The following is a 17,417-nucleotide window of genomic DNA, read 5'->3' as shown; positions in this document are numbered from 1 at the left end:
GGATAGACAATTGATGTTGCCTTTAGTATACTCTCATTCCTATTTTAAACGACACACATTGAAAGTCTTTCACCATATGCCTGCTTGAATTGCTCAAAGAACCACTTCCAAGATGCGTCGTTTTCAGAAACCACAGTATATGCCAAGGGCAATATTGTACCTACATTATTAATTCATAAAATATTAATTGGCAGCTTTGAAAATGTATATAAAAAAATAAATACATAACAACTACAATATATCTTCATAATATAGACGATTTATCTACATTTCATGTAATAGCTACAAAATAACTACAAAATTACTACAATGTATCTACATTTTATAGACTGCCTACAAAATAACTACAAAATTTTTACACTTTTTACCTGCTGCACCCATGGTGCTTGCTGTCAGCATAATCCCCAGTAGGCTGACTTTAAGAATGTCCCATCAACCACTACTACTGGCCTACAATATTTCCAACCACTTGTTGATGTACAAAGAGCAACAAATGCGTATAAGAAACATTCATTTACTGTCTTCTTCAATTTAACAATCGAACCAGGATAAGTCTCCTCAAGAATATAAAAATATTTGGGTAATTTGCTATAGGAGTCAGCCGGATTCCCTCTCAAAAACTGTAAAGCCTTTTCCTTTGCTCTCCATGCTTGCATGTAGCTTAGGTTCACTTCGTGTTCGGATAACATGTCAGTTTGTATGTCCTTTAGTGTGTAAACAGTCTTAGGATCATAATACTTTGGAATGACCATGCTACCAACTACAACTGCAGTACGTTTGCGCTGTATGAATGTTTCGTCCATTAAGGAGCATGTGTGTTGTCGGTTGAAACTCCTTATCTTGAACATTGCAGATTCATTAATTGACGTTGCCTTGAAGTGCCATTTACAGTTTTCACCAATGCATACAAGCCCGTAGCTACAAAAAAATACAATATTTAATACAGATTATAAATGTATATGCAACAAAAGGACTGTTTTAACATAGAGTAACATAAACTACAATTTAACTACAATGTAACTACAATGTTTAAAAAACACATATCTTGAGTAAAACACTGCTTTTAATGATATTTTCTCCACAAATATCTCCATACCTTCTATGACTAGATCTTTTAACTCTGAACTGGAACTTGTGCATCACAGAAAAGTGCTTCATTGCAGCAACTACAGTTTGCTTGTCCTGATACACTTGTCCTTCTTCAATAGCAGTTTGCATAGATTTTGTTATTATTTCACTTTGATATTCCTCTATAGCTGGAGAGGATGGAATATCAAGTAACTTTAGGGATCCAGACGAACCTGCATCAAAATAAAGATAAACAGTGTCATTATAATTTTGTAGAATCTTTGTAGATATAGTGAAAATTTTGTAGTCATCCATTTTAGGATGTCAGACATTGTAGTTAAATTGTACTATAACTATTGCAATTTGTAGAAATTTGTGAAAACAATACTGCTTCATACATAATTTAACTGATTTGTATTTTATTTGACTAGATTTTGTTCTAAACATAGATTGTAGTTTTATTTGAAGACAACATTTTGAAATCAACAATTTCTAATCATAGATTGTAGTTTATTTTGTCGTATAAATGTAGTAACTTTGTAGATAATTTTGAAAACAACATTGCTTTATTCTTTCATTAAACTGATTTGTAGTTTAATTGTAGGTAAATGTAGTAATTTCGTAGATAATACCGTAAAACCATAATTCTATGCAATTTCGAACTATACAAACCTGCACTTGTGTTATCATTGGTGATTGCCAATTTCTTATTGAAATCTCATACACTTATACATAACGGATATGAACCTAAGTTTTTATTCTCCTTTTTGGTTTCCATATACACACGAACCCCCATATCATTCCTAATCTCCATTGGAGGACAATTGTCGTTCACCATGTATTTGATTTCTACAATTTTTTCTGAAGTATCAATCGATAATTATTCTGCAATTGTAGAAATCAGAATACTGTAGCTTGCATTCTCATCTACCACAATGGCATCAACTTCAAAATCTCTAAATCTGCCATAGTTATCCCAATTCCCATTCAATTGTTGCATGATTGTGATTTTAGACATGATTGCGTATTGTTGCTGATGTATTATTTTAAATTTTTCCGGTTTTTTTGGATTTCTAGATTAAGAGAAAAAAAGATGAAGAACAGATATATGATCGCCAATTTGATTTTTGAAAACGACGAAGAACAAAATATAGCAATGTTGAGTTGTTGAATCTCGAAGATTTGAATTCTACAATTTGAATTCAGTTTGTTGAAGCTGTTCGTAGTTTGTTGAAGCTGTTCGTACTTTTTTTAAAATTTTTTGAATTGTAGTTTAAGAGTAAATTACGCAGATGCGAAATCTCCTTTCCATTTCAAAACTTGAATTTAATGTAGAATAAATCAATCCCAAGATTCTTTCCTGATTTTTCGCGCGTTATTAAGGGAAGATTCTGCCCTATTAATTCCTAATAAACGAATGGTACAGAAATTGTAGAAAAAATGTGGAATAGGTGGGTAATTTAGATACTATGCACATATTTGGTAATAAAATTTCATATATGGTATAGGAAGGAAAAAATCCCTTTAAAGTTTACAATATGAATTCTCAAGCTTAGCGTTAGCTAGGTCATCTATTTTGTTGACTAAATAAGATTAATATGTAAAAATTGCACGGGGCATCCTATTTGGTCGCCCCCATTTAACCTATACCCATTTGTTTAAAAACTTTTAACTTGTACCCACTTTTTAAATAACTTTAACCCCCTTTCTCCTCCTCCTTCGTTTTCTTCTTCAAGTTACAAAATAAACTGGTATTTATCTCCAGAAGCAATGTTGCTTTAGTTATAAGGTCAATTTTTTTTAGTTGAACAGTTCGACAGTTGTACTTCTACTCCAAATTTATAGCAAATTAGTCTTAGGAAAAAGTTTAAGTTACCAGTAGGATGAGCTGTAAAATTTTGGAGTTTTTGTATGTTTATTCGTGTTTGAGATGAGAAGATGTACACTATTTTTCTTAAAAAATCACTGCTAATTGTGGTGATTCAGCTCTAGAGCTGAAGTTCGCCAGTTACAAAACAAAAACTTCAGCTCTAGAACTGATGTTCACCAGTTACAAACAAAAACTTCAGCTCTAGAGCTGAAGTTCGCCAGTTACAAAAACAAAACTTCAGCTCTAGAGCTAAAGTTCGCCAGTTACAAAACAAAAACTTCAGCTCTAGAACTGAATTTCACCAGTTACAAACAAAAACTTCAGCTCTAGAGCTGAAGTTCGCCAGTTAAAAAACAAAAACTTCAGCTCTAGAGCTGAAATTCGCCAGTTACAAAAACAAAAACTTCAGCTCTAGAGCTGAACTTCAGGCCCGACTACTAGAATGCTGAAGTTTTGCGTGATTGCCTTTGCTACTTCAGCCCCGTATGCTGAAGTTATGCGAAAAAGTGGGTATGTTTGCAATTTTTTTTGCAAAGCGGGCACAAGTTAAAACGTGATACAAAAAGCGGGTATAGATGCAAATGCCCCGATTAATATTCGTCATTTTCAAGAGCTTATATTTTTTAAATTTTATTTTATAACTCAAACGCATTGTTTAATACTCCCTCCATTTCAATTTATGTGAACCTATTTCCTTTTCAGCCCGTGCTAAAAACGATGATCTCTTTCCATACTTTGAAAATAATTTAACTTTATGTAATGATTTATCGTCACATAAAATATATGTGCCTCATTTTATACCACAAATTCAAAAGACAAATATTAAAACTGAGGGAGTAGTATTTATGTACCCCATTGAATCGCGTGTATCCTAATTAAAAAATTACAGGCACCACGACAAGAAGAATATAGAATACTATGCAGAGAAAGTTCCATATGACATGGTAGTAATAAACGAAGATGGTGAGGTGGATATGATCAAAGGAAGGTCTCAGAGAAAGATCAAAGCTGCAGATGAAACTCCAGGAAAATCCCCTGCTTCAACTGTACCAGCCACAAAACCGATGTTTTCTTGAAAAATAATAAAAATTTTCAAGCCCAAGTGCGTGAAACCCTAAAATTGGCAGCAAGCTACAAGGAGGAGGAATCGAGGAATACCATATATTGCTGCCCTGTAATAATGTACTACTCCTACTATCATTTATAAGAATAAGATAAATAAAAAGTTGTGATGACCTTAAAAATAAATTTTGTATTCCGAGGCCTTAAAAATCTCTTTCTGCATCATCTCGATTTGCATACGTAGTTCGGACACGTAGCCGGAAAGCCAATATGTGAAAAATCTGTGAAAAATGATGAATTTTGCCTTTAAAATGAATTTAAATTGACTTCGATCAATATTTTGGGTAAACGGACCCGGACCCGTGATTTGATGGTCCTGGAGGGTCCGTGGAAAAATACGAGACTTGGGCGTATGCCCGGAATCGAATTCTGAGGTTCCAAACCCGAGAAATGAATTTTTAAAGAAAATTGTTTTCTGGAATATTTATGAGTTTTTGAAAATGAAATTGTTTAAAACTTGATGGTATCGGGCCCGTATTTTGGTTTCGGAGCCGGGTATAGGTCTTATATGTGATTTTAGATGAGTTTGTGAAATTTGGTAAGAAACGGACTTGAAATGACGTGAATCGGGCCGTATTTGAGAAAAATTGGAAAATTTAAAGTTCTTAAGAAATTTCATGATTTTGATGCTAAATTCATAGTTGTTGATGTTATTTTGGTGATTTGAATGCACGAACAAGTCCGTATGATGTTTTTAGGTTGGTGTGCATGTTTGTCTTGGAGCCTCGAGTGCTCGGGTGAGTTTTGGATAGGCCACGGGTGGAATTTGGACTTGGAGAAATTGCAGGTTTCAGCTGTTCTATTGCAGGCCTACAAGCTTCGCATTTGTGAAGCCTGTCTCGAAAATGTGAGGGCTGAGTCGCAAATGTGAAACAGCCCAGGCCAACCCTTCCTTGCAAATGCGATGCTCCCCATTTAGGCTTGTCTTCGCAAATGTGACAGGATGTTCGCAAATTCGACTTCACAAATGCGAAAGTTGCTTCGCAAATGCGAGCTTAGAAGAGTCTAGATTCACAATTGCGAACCCTGGTCGCAATTGCGATACCTGCAACCTGTAAATTCATAATTTAGACACATTTCAACTATTTTTAATACTCTTTCAAAACTAAAACACTCTAGGGCGAATTTTCAAAGACAACTTCTTCTCCAAATCGATTGTAAGGGATTTCTAACTAGTTTTCTTCAATCCTTAACATTTTTTCACATGATTTCAACTCAAAATTAATAGTTTTCATGGGGGAAATTGGGTGTTTTGGGTAGAACCTAGGTTTTTCAAATTTTGGGGATTTGGACCTCGATTTGAGGTCCGATTTCAAAACAAATTATATATTTGCATTCGTAGGGGAATGGGTAATCAGGTTTTGGTTCGAACCTCGGATTTTGACCATGTGGTCCCAGGGGCGATTTTGGACTTTTTGGGTAAAACTTTGGAAAACTCATTTTCATGCATTAGAATTGATTCATTTAGCATTTATTGACGTAGTTAAGTAACTTGTGGCTAGATACGAGCGAATTGGTGGTGGAATCAAGAGGTAAAGCAATAGTTGAGACTTAAATTGTGTTTGTGGCATCGAGATAAGTGTTTGATCTAACCTTAGCTTGAGGGATTAGGAGTCGAGTCGTATTTGCTATGTGGTATTTGTTGAGAACGACGTATATGCATGTTGACGAGTATCTATACGTTGGTGTCAAGCATGCCCGTGAGTCTTAAATTATGATTATTCTGACTTCGTTGTATTATTCGTGCCTTGGTGATGATTTCTATTGTTGTGCAAAGTTTGTGGAAGTAATAGTGATATTGAACATTGAGAAGCATTGGCTCGGGTTGTATAGTGAAAGGTAAAAGCATAAGTGGTAGTTGAATCCTTTTAGAGCATTGGCTCAAGTTGGGAAGTGAGTTATGAAGTAAAAGTGAAAAAGAGAAGAGAATATTATTGTTGCCTCCCTTGCCGGGATGTTGATGTTTTGATGTTGTTCCCTTGCCGGGATGTTGATGTTTTGATGTTGTTCCCTTGCCGGGACTTGATTGTTGAACCATTGTTCCCATGCCGGGATTCTTATTGTAATTTCATTTATTTCCTTGCCCTATTGTTTGTGATTGTTGTTTGGGTAAGGAAGAGCGTTAAAACACGAAGGGTGATGCCGTGTATTGTTTTGGTGAGAGAGTGATAAAGCACGAAGGGTGATGCCGTGTATGATTTTGTGAGGAAGAGTGTAAAGCACGAAGGGTGATGCCGTGCCGCACGATGTACAATTCTGTGCTGATTATATTGATTATATGGTGAGGACGAGAGTAAATGCACGAATGGTGATGCCGTGCAATTTATATTGATTCTTTTAGTGAGGACGAGAGTAAAAGCACGAAGGGTGATGCCGTGCACTTGTTTGATTCCTAATTTTTGCTAATATTTGAAATTTGGTGTTTCTTGTATTTACTCTCTGTCTTTCTGTTCTTAATTGATGTTTCCCTGCATCATGTTTCCCCTTCCCATACTTGACTGTATATTACTGTTCTTCTTTTCCACTGTATATGGTTTAACTGCACAGGTTTATTTGGTAGTCTGGTCCTAGCCTCGTCACTACTTCGCCGAGGTTAGGCTAGACACTTACTAGCACATGGGGTCGGTTGTGCTGATACTACACTCTGCACTATGTGTAGATCCCAGAGCAACAACTTTTGGACCTTAGCTTGGGTGGCTGCCTTCAGTCCATATGGAGATCCAAGGTAATCCTACAGGCGTCCGCAAGCCCTGGCATCTCCCTCTACCCCTTTATCCTGTTTCCTTTACTTATTTCAGAAATAGTGTATCATTTATCTTTTAGACTTTGTATGTAGTATTCTTAGACCGCCTATGAAGCTGTGACTCCAATTCTAGGTAGTTTTGTTTAAACAGTTGTATTGGTTAAACTCAATAGCTTTATTATTTTTCTTCCGCTTGTTATAAATTCCACTGTCTTAAGTTATTGCTCATAATGGTTAAAGGATTAAAAATGGAAAATAAAGTAAATTGTCAAATAGTCGGCTTGCTTAGCTCCCATTAGTAGGCGCCATCACGACTACCGAGGACGGGAAATTCGGGTCGTGACAAGTTGGTATCAGAGCTCTAGGTTATATGGGTCTCACAGTTCACAGACAAGCTTAGTAGAGTCTGAGGGATCGGTACAGAAACATCTGTACTTATCCTCTAGAGGCTACAGAGTTAGGAAAAACTTCACATTTATTCTTTCCTGTCATGCGGTTTGGTTTCTCAATGCTAATTGAACTTCTACTCTGTTCTTTTGCAGATTGTGAGAACACGCGCTTCCTCAACCACCGACCAGTAGCTCGAGCCCCCAACAGCATCTCCACGAGGGGTAGAGGGCGAGGCCGAGGTAGGGGCAGAGCTCAGCCCAGAGCAGCGACACTAGCGGCGGAGCCTTAGGTTGACTTTGATGATGAGGTTCCGGCCCAGGTAGTTCCGTTGGGCCCAATCAGGTCCTAGAGGGGTTCATTGCTACCCCAGTACTCCAGGATGCTCTGGTCCGTCTAGTGGGCATAATGGAGAGTGTCACCGGGGCAGGCTTGCTTCCTATAGCCCAGCCGTCTCTCAGGATGGAGGAGGAGCTCAGACTTCTACTATTCGCACTTCGGAGCAGGTGACTCCTCAGTTTCAGACTCCAGTAGTTCAGCCAGTTAGAACAGTTTAGCCGGGTGTGGTAGCTCAGACCAGTGATGGAGCAACTATGTCTGCCGAGGCTTTGTGGAGATTGGACAGGTTCACCAAGCTCTTCACTACTACATTCAGCGGTGCATCTTCTGAGGATCCACAGGATTATCTAGACAACTTTCATGAGGTTCTCAGGAACATGGGGATAGTGGAGACCAATGGGGTCGATTTTGCTACTTTTCGCTTGTCTGGATACGCCAAGACTTGGTGGAGAGATTATTGTTTGGCTAAACCGGCCGGATCACCAACTTTGACTTAGGAGCAGTTTACTCAGCTATTTCTGGAGAAGTTTCTCCCTGTCACTCAGAGAGAGATCTATCGGAGGCAGTTTGAGCATCTCCAGCAAGGTTCTATGACTGTTACTCAATATGAGACAAGATTCATCGACTTGGCCCATCATGCTCTTATCATACTTCCCACCGAGAGAGAGAGAGAGAGAGAGAGAGAGAGAGAGAGAGAGAGAGAGAGAGAGAGAGAGAGAGGGTGAGGAGGTTCATTAAGGGACTTATCCAGCCTATTCGACTTTAGATGGCCAAGGAGGCGGGGAGCAAGATTTCTTTTCAGGAGGCGTCCAATATGGCCAGGAGAGTTGAGATGGTTATATCGCAGGGAGGTGGTCAAGGGACTGACAAGAGGCCTCGTCATTCAGGCCGATTCAGTAGTACCTCATCTGGAGCCAGGGATTCGTATGGTAGAGGATATCCTCCTAGGCCTTTCCAATCAGCACTTCAGGATTCTCACGGTGCTTCAGCTGGCCATAGTCCTCAGATGCAGTATTCTTATTAGCAGTCCTACATTGCACTACCAGCCCTTATCAGTGCACCGCTGCTCCAGAGTTTTCGGGGTGGTCATTCAGGTCGTCAGTGTCGGCAGTCTCAGCAGCCAAGGGCTTGTTACACTTGTGGTGATATATGTCACATTGCTAGGTTTTGCCCTCGAGCATCAATCAGCTCTCAGCATCAGGGTTCTCGTGCCATGGTTCAGGCACCAAGTGTCCCACAACCCGCCCAACTAGCTAGAGGTGGGGGTAGAGGTGCTAGAGCTGGAGGTAGAGGTATTAGAGGTAGAGCTCAGGCCGCTAAAGGTGGAGGCCAGCCAGTAGTAGGCCATCCCAGAGATATAGTTCAGGGTGGTGGGCCCAGCCTCGATGTTATGCTCTTCCAGCCAGGCCCGAGGTTGAGGCTTCCGATGCAGTTATCGCAAGTACTGTTCTGGTTTGTAGTAGAGATGTTTCGATTTTATTTGATCCAAGGTCTACATACTCCTTTGTGTCATCTTATTTTGCACCGTATCTGGTCATGCCTAGTAATTCTTTGAGTGCTCCTGTTTATGTGTCTACACCGGTGGGTGATTCTATTATGGTAGATCGAGTCCATCCTTCATGTATAGTTGTGATTGGGGGTCTTGAGACTCGTGTAGATTTGCTTCTTCTGGACATGGTTGATTTCGATGTCATATTGGGGATGGACTGGTTATCACCTTACCATACTATCTTGGACTGTCATGCCAAGACTGTGACCTTAGCCTTGCTGGATTTACCTTGTTTAGAGTGGAGAGGGACTCCTGGTCATTCTACCTGTAGTGTTATCTCTTATATGAAGGCTCAGTGTATGGTCGAGAAGGGGTGTTTGGCCTATTTGGCCTATGTTCGTGATTCTAGTGCTGAGGTTACTTCTATTGATTCTGTGCTTGTTGTTCATGAGTTTCCTGAGGTATTTTCATCAGACCTGCCGGGTATGCCACCCGACAGGGATATTGACTTCTGTATTGATTTGGCTTCGGGCACTCAACCCATTTCTATCCCGCCGTATCGTATGGCCCCACCGAAGTTGAAAGCATTGAAGGAGCAGTTGCAAGACTTGCTTGAAAAAGGTTTTATTAGACCTAGTGTTTCGCATTGGGGTGCGCCGGTGTTGTTTGTTAAGAATAAGGACGGATCGATGAGAATGTGTATCGATTACTGGCAGTTGAACAAGGTTACATCAAGAATAAGTATCCATTGCCGAGGATTGATGATTTATTTGATCAGCTTCAGGGCGCCAAGGTATTTTCGAAGATTGACTTGAGATCTGGCTACCATCAGTTGAGGATTAGGGCATCCGATGTCCCTAATATAGCTTTCCGCACTCGGTACGGGCATTATGAGTTCTTGGTGATGTCATTCGGGTTGACAAATTCCCCAACAGATTTTATGGATTTGATGAACCGAATGTTCAGGACTTACTTGGACTCATTCATGATAGTCTTCATTGATGATATTTTGATCTACTCCCGTAGCCGAGAGGAGCATGAGCAGCATCTTAGAGTGGTTCTTCAGACTTTGAGGGATAGTCAGTTGTATGCTAAGTTTTTGAAGTGTGAGTTCTGGTTGAGTTTAGTTGCATTCCTGGGTCATGCTGTATCAGTAGAGGGTATTCAGGTTGATCTGAAGAAGATTGAGGCAGTCAAGAACTGGCTAGACCAACATCAGCTACAGAGATTCGAAGTTTCTTGGGATTGACAGGCTACTATCGTCGGTTTGTGGGAGGGTTTTCATCTATCGCACCCCAATGACCAGGTTGACCCAAAAGGGTGCCCAGTTCAGGTTATCGGACGAGTGTAAGGCAAGCTTTCAGAAGCTCAAGACAACTTTGACTACGACACCGGTGTTGGTTTTTCCCACAGGTTCAGGGCCTTATACAGTTTATTGCGATGCATCTTGTATTGGACTTGGTGCGGTGTTGATGCAGGATGGAAATGTCATTTCCTATGCTTTGCGATAGTTGAAGATTCATGAGAAGAACTATCCGGTTCATGATTTGGAGTTAGTAGCCATTGTTCACGCGTTGAAGATTTGGCGGCATTATCTGTATGGTGTGGCATGTGAGGTATTCACGGATCACAAGAGTCTGCAGTATTTGTTCAAGCAGAAAGAGCTAAACTTGAGGCAGAGAAGGTGGTTGGAGCTATTAAAGGACTATGATATCACCATCTTATATCATCCAGGAAAGGCCAATGTGGTGGCCGATGCATTGAGTAGGAAGTCAGCCAGTATGGGCAGTCTTGCTTATATTCCGGTCGGTGAGAGACTGTTTGCTTTGGATGTTCAGACTTTGGCCAATCAGTTCGTGAGGTTGGATGTTTCTGAGCCCAGCCGTGTGTTAGCTTGCATAGTCGCTCATATTTCCTTATTGGAGCGTATCCGAGATCGACAGTATGATGATCCTCATTTGTGTGTCCTTAGAGACACAGTGCAGCACGGAGGTGCCAAGCAGGCCACCTTAGGAGATGATGGAGTTTTGAGATTGTAGGGTCGAGTTTGTGTGCCTAATGTAGATGGGCTCCGGGAGTTGATTTTAGAGGAGGCCTATAGTTCCCGGTAATCTATTCATCCGGGCGCCGCGAAGATGTATCAAGATTTGCAGCAGCATTATTGGTGGAGGAGAATGAAAAGGACATTGTTGCATATGTGACTCGGTGTTTGAACTGTTAGCAGGTTAAGTACGAGCATCAGAGGCTCGGTGGTTTGTTCTAGAAGATTGAGATTCCTGAGTGGAAGTGGGAGCGTATCACTATGGACTTCATTGTTAGACTCCCACGGACTTAGAGGAAGTTCGATGCAGTGTGGGTTATTGTTGATAGGCTGACCAAGTCAACATATTTCATTCTTGTGGCAGTGTCCTATTCGTCTGAGAGGTTAGCTGAGATCTATATCCGGGAGATTGTTCATCTTCATGGTGTGCCTGTGTCTATCATTTCGGATCGAGGTACACAGTTTACCTCACATTTCTGGAGAGCAGTTCAGCGAGAGTCGGGCACATGGGTTGAGTTGAGCACAGCGTTTCATCCTCAGATGGACGGGCAGTCCGAGCGGAACATTTAGATTTTGGAGGATATGCTCCGAGCTTGTGTCATTGACTTTGGAGGCTCGTGGGATCAGATTTTGCCTTTAGCAAAGTTTGCCTATAATAATAGCTACCACTCGAGTATCCAGATGGCTCCTTATGAGGCCTTGTATGGTAGGCGGTGTCAGTCGTCGGTTGGATGGTTTGAGCCGGGAGAGGCTCAGTTGTTGGGTACGGATCCAGTGCATGATGCCTTGGACAAGGTCTGATCATTCAGGATAGGCTTTGTGCAGCTCAGTCCAGGCAAAAGAGTTATGCCGACCGTAAGGTTTGTGATTTGGCATTCATGGTCGGTGAGCGGGTATTTCTTCGAGTGTCGCCTATGAAGGGCGTGATGAGATTTGGAAAGAAGGGCAAGCTTAGCCTTAAATTCATTGACACGTTTGAGATTCTTGATCGATTGGGAGAGGTGGCCTACAGACTTGCGTTGCCGCCGAGCTTATCAGCCGTGCGTCTAGTGTTTCTTGTGTCCATGCTTCGGAAGTATCACGACGATCCATCCCATGTGTTAGATTTCAGCGCTGTCCAGTTGGACAAGGATTTGTCCTATGAGGAGGAGCCGGTAGCTATTCTAGACCGGTAGGTTTGTCATTTGAGATCGAAGAGTTTTCCTTCTGTTCGTGTTCAGTGGAGAGGTCAGCCTGCTGAGGCATCGACTTGGGAGTCCGAGTCTGATATGCGGAGCCGTTATCCCCATCTTTTCCCCGACTCAGGTACTTCCTTCTTCTATCCGTTCGAGGACGAACAGTTGTTTTAGAGGTGGAGAATGTGATGACCCAAAAGGTCATCACTTGTGTTAAAAATAAATTCTGTATTTCGAGGCCTTAAAAACCTCTTTCTAAATCACCTCTATTTGCATGCCACAGTCTGGGCGCATAGCCGGAAAGCCAATATGTGAAAAATTTGTGAAAAATGATAAATTTTGCCTTTAAAATAAATTTAAGTTGACTTCGGTCAATATTTTGGGTAAACAGACCCGGACCCATGATTTGATGATCCCGAAGGGTCCGTGGAAAAATATGGGACTTGGACATATGCCCTGAATCGAATTCCGAGGTCCCAAGCCCGAGAAATGAATTTTTAAAGAAAATTATTTTCTGGAATATTTATGAGTTTTTGGAAATGAAATGTGTTTAAAACATGATGGTATCAGGACCGTATTTTGGTTCCGAAGCTCGGTACAGGTCTTATATGTGATTTAAGATGAGTCTGTGATATTTGGTAAGAAACGGACTTGAAATGACGTGAATCGGACCGTATTTGAGAAAAGTTGGAAAATTTGATGTTCTTAAGAAATTTCATGATTTTGATGCTAAATTCATAGTTGTTGATGTTATTTTGGTGATTTGAATGCACGAGCAAGTCCGTATGATGTTTTTAGGTTAGTGTGCATGGTTGGTTTGGAGCCCTGAGGGCTCGGGTGAGTTTTGGATAGGCCATGGGTGGAATTTGGACATGGGAAAATTGCAGGTTTCAGCTGTTCTATTGCAGTCCTACAGGCTTCGCATTTGTGAAGCCTGGCTCGCAAATGCGAGGGCTGAGTCGCAAATGCGAAACAGCCCAGGCCAGCCCTTCCTCGCAAATGCGAGACTTTTCTTCGCAAATGCGATGCTGTCACGACCCGGATTTCCCACCATCGGGTGTCGTGATGGCGCCTACTATCGGAGCTAGGCAAGCCAAATATTTAAAACACCTTTCCTGCTTTCTTTCAAACAATATAATAAACGAGACAAAATTTAAGCGGAAGACTTTAAATCTAAAGCAACTGAAAACCAAAAGTGCGGAAGTTTAATACACAACACTGCCCAAGGTCTGGTGTCACTAGCTCACGGACTACTACAGAATACTACAAACAATGTCTGAAAGGAAATACATCATGTTTGTCTGATACAAGATGAACAAACGAAAAAAAAACATGGAAAGGGACTTCGGCCTGCGAACGCCAGCTAGGCTACGTCGAGAGTCCTTGGACTGAAGATAGCTCCCAGAAGTCCTACTGCTGTGGTCCGTAAGCTGCTCCCTGATCTGTGCACCAAAAATGCACAGAGTGTAGCATCAGCACAACTGGCCCCATGTGCTGGTAAGTGCCTGGCCTAACCCTGGCGAAGTAGTGACGAGGCTAGACAGGACCTACAATAATTAACCTGTACAGATATATATACAAGTGCAAGAAAACAATAACAAGATAATACAAAGTAAAGCTAGGAGGGGACATGCTATCGGAGAGTAACAGATAAAAATGAAATATCGGAAATAAACAGAAGAAACTCCGGTTCCCATGATATATAGATATATATATATATATATAGTGGACGACGTACCGCACGATCCCATAATATCATATATAAGTGGACGGCGTGCCACACGATCCCAATTTTCATATACCACGTGGTAGGCGTACCACTCGTTCCCATTTCATCTTTATCACAGTGCGCAATATGTCACCGACAACAGAGGCCAATAACCAATAATCACTCTAATTTGTGGTAGGCGTACCACTCGATCCCATTTTGTAAAATCATACGTGGACGGCGTGCCACACGATCCCATAATATCATATATAAGTGGACCACGTGCCACACGATCCCATAATATCATATAAAAGTGGACGGCGTGCCACACGATCCCATAATATAATTCGAAACATCTGATTTTGTAAGGAGAGTCCCATTAGGGGAAATCAACAACATATCACTCTAACCCGGCAAGGGTACAACTAACAGCCCAAAATATCCCGACAAGGGAGAGTATATATATCGATCTACACATCCCGGCAAGGGAGTAATCACAACACATTCTCTTTTTAAATCCCTTCTTCCTCAACTAACACATTCATGTTCGAGCTAACGCTCCAAAAGTACACCAATCACAATTTTACCTCAACCGTTCACATTATATGAAACTCATCAAATAAACAAGGAGATTGTGTCACGTTATTCGAATTAAAAGCAATTAAGACTCACGGTCATGCTAGACTCCGGTGCATAGATAACCGTCACCATGCCTATACACCGTACTCCACATTAGCAAGTAGCAAATAACATCCTAATCCTATTCCCTCAAGCCAAAGTTAGAACAAACACTTACCTCGAATGCTCCAAACTCAACTCACGCTTCTAGTATAGCTTTACCTCTTGATTCCACCACCAATCCGCTCGAATCTAGTCATAAGTTACTTAATCACATTAATAATTACTAAATGAATCATCCCCAATGCATGAAAATAGATTTTTCAAGGTTTTTCCCAAAAAGGTCAAAAATACCCCCGGACCCACGTGGTCGAAACTCGAGGTTCGGACCAAAACCCGGTTACCCATTCCCCCATGAATCCAAATATATGATTTGTTTTTAAATCGGACCCCAAATTGAGGTCCAACTTCTCAATTTGTAGAAAACCTAGGTTCTACCCAAAACACCCAATTTTCCCCATGAAAATCTTTGATTTGAAGTTGAAATTATGTTAAAAGATGTTAAGGAATAAAGAAATTAAGTTAGAAATCACTTACCAATCGTTTTGGAGAAGAAAAGTTGTTTGGAAAATCGCCTCTTAGGTTTTGGGTTTTTGAAAAGTGAAAAATGACTGAGATTTTCCGAACTTGTATACCTTTCTGAGGACCTGGCGCGGACCGCACAAAAATGTGTTGCGGCCGCGCCGAGTGGGAGAAAAATTACCGCGGCCGCGCCGAGGGAGGGAAGAAGTGGGATCTCTGAACCCACCCAGCGTGGACCGCACTGATTTGGTGTGCGGCCGCGCTGGTCGACCTGGCTACCGACCCTCTGAACCCCCACCACGCGGATCAAACAGAAAAGCACCGCGGCCGCGTGGCTGCCAGCATGGACCGCGCGGAAACGGCCGCGGCCGCACTGGGCCTGCAATATCTGAACCTGCTTTTTTAATGTCTAAGACCTCACCCGAGCCCTCTGGGTACCAAACCAAATATTCATATGATCTCGAAAACACTTTACGGACTTACTCGTGCGATCAAATCGCCAAAACGACATCATATACATAGGATCAAACCTCGAAACACATAATTTTCTTTCAACTTTCATAAAACTCAAATTCCCCATTTTAAGTCCGAAACACGTCATATGACGTCCGTTTTTAGCCAAACTTTACAGATAGTGCTTAAAATATATTTAAAAGTCGTACCGAGCATCAGAACCAAAATACGAGCCCGATACCACAGTTTTCTGATCAATTTCCTCCTTCATTTTCCTTAATTAATTTCAGAAAACAATTTCACACAAAAATTCATTTCTCGGGCTTGGGACCTCGGAATTTAATTCCGGGCACACGCCCAAGTCCCATATTTTTCTACGGACCCTTCGGGACCGTCGAATCACACGTCCGAGTTCGTTTACCCAAAATATTGACCGAAGTCAATATTATGCATATTAATATCAAAATTCATCAAAGTTTTCACAAAATTCACATATTCTAACATAAAAACTTTCCGGCTACGCGCCCGAACTGCGCGCACAAATTGAGGCAACTAAAAGCGAGGTTTTCAAGGCCTCGGAAGCGCAGAACAAGGAAGAACTACGGTGATGACCCTTTGGGTCGTCACAGATGCTCCCCATTTGGGCCTGTCTTCGCAAAATGCGACAGGATGTTCGCAAATCCGACTTCGCAAATGCGAAAGTTGCTTTGCAAATTGGAGTTTAATAGAGTCTGGGTTCGCAATTGCGAATCCTGGTTGCAATTGCGATACCTGCAACCTGTAAATTCATAACTTGACGCATTTCTACCATTTTTCATACTCTTCCAAAACCAAAATACTCTAGGGCGAACTTTCAAAGACAAATTCTTCTCCAAATCAATTGTAAGTGATTTATAACTAGTTTTCTTCAATACTTAACATCTTTTCACATGATTTCAACTCAAAATCAATAGTTTTCATGGGGAAATTGGGTGTTTTGGGTAGAACCTAGATTTTTCAAATTTTGGGGATTTGGACCTCGATTTGAGGTCCGATTTCAAAACAAATTATATATTTGGGTTCGTGGGGGAATGGGTAATCGAGTTTTGGTTCAAACCTTGGGTTTTGACCATGCAAACGATTTTTGACTTTTTGGGTAAAACTTTGGAAAACTCATTTTCGTGCATTAGAATTGATTCATTTTGCATTTATTAATGTAATTAAGTAATTTGTGGCTAGATACGAGCAAATTGGTTGTGGAATCAAGAGGTAAAGCGATAGTTGAGACTTGAATTATGTTCGTGGCATCGAGGTAAGTGTTTGGTCTAACCTTAGCTTGAGGGATTAGGAGTGGAGTCCTATTTGCTATGTGGTATTTGTTGAGTATGACGTATAGGCATGGTGACGAGTATCTATACGTTGGTGTCAAGCATGACCGTGAGTCTTAAATTATGATTATTCTGACTTCGTTGTATTATTCGTGCCTTGGTGATAATTTCTATTGTTGTGCAAAGTTTGTGGAAGTAATAGTGATATTGAACATTGAGAAGCATTGGCTCGGGTTGTATAATGAAAGGTAAACGCATAAGTGGTAGTTGAATCCTTTTAGAGCATTGGCTCAAGTTGGGAAGTGAGTTATGAAGTAAAAGTGAAAAAGAGAAGAGAATCTTATTGTTGCCTCCCTTGCCAGGATGTTGATGTTTTGATGTTGTTCCCTTGCCGGGATGTTGATGTTTTGATGTTATTCCCTTGCCGGGACTTGATTGTTGAACCATTGTTCCCTTGTCGGAATTCTTATTGTAATTTCATTTATTTCCTTGACCTATTATTTGTGATTGTTGTT

The 17,417-nt window shown here is 41.0% G+C and overlaps 1 protein-coding gene across 1 annotated transcript; it reads right to left on the bottom strand.

The window, feature by feature from the left end:
• Positions 1-392: 392 nt before the first annotated feature.
• On the bottom strand, positions 393-2,086 carry LOC138875384 (uncharacterized). Its single transcript, XM_070154209.1, has 3 exons — positions 1,978-2,086; positions 1,097-1,301; positions 393-918 (listed from the first exon to the last, which is right to left on the bottom strand). Exons 1-3 carry the CDS (start codon positions 2,084-2,086, stop codon positions 393-395), a joined length of 840 nt encoding a protein of 279 aa, XP_070010310.1.
• Positions 2,087-17,417: the final 15,331 nt, after the last annotated feature.

This window comes from Nicotiana sylvestris, chromosome 8, assembly GCF_000393655.2.
Source record: "Nicotiana sylvestris chromosome 8, ASM39365v2, whole genome shotgun sequence".
Classification (NCBI taxonomy): Eukaryota; Viridiplantae; Streptophyta; class Magnoliopsida; order Solanales; family Solanaceae; genus Nicotiana; species Nicotiana sylvestris.
The sequence above is the reverse complement of the archived record's forward strand: the minus strand, read 5'-3'. Positions and strand labels throughout refer to the sequence as shown.

Excerpts from the sequence above, each read along its gene's own strand:
- LOC138875384 (XM_070154209.1), bottom strand. The coding sequence starts at position 2,086 with ATGTCTAAAATCACAATCATGCAACAATTGAATGGGAATTGGGATAAC. Across the intron at positions 1,302-1,977 it reads AGATGAGAATGCAAGCTACA|GTTCGTCTGGATCCCTAAAG; the intron begins GTATTCTGATTT and ends ATTTTGATGCAG. Across the intron at positions 919-1,096 it reads AAAAGATCTAGTCATAGAAG|CTACGGGCTTGTATGCATTG; the intron begins GTATGGAGATAT and ends ATTTTTTTGTAG.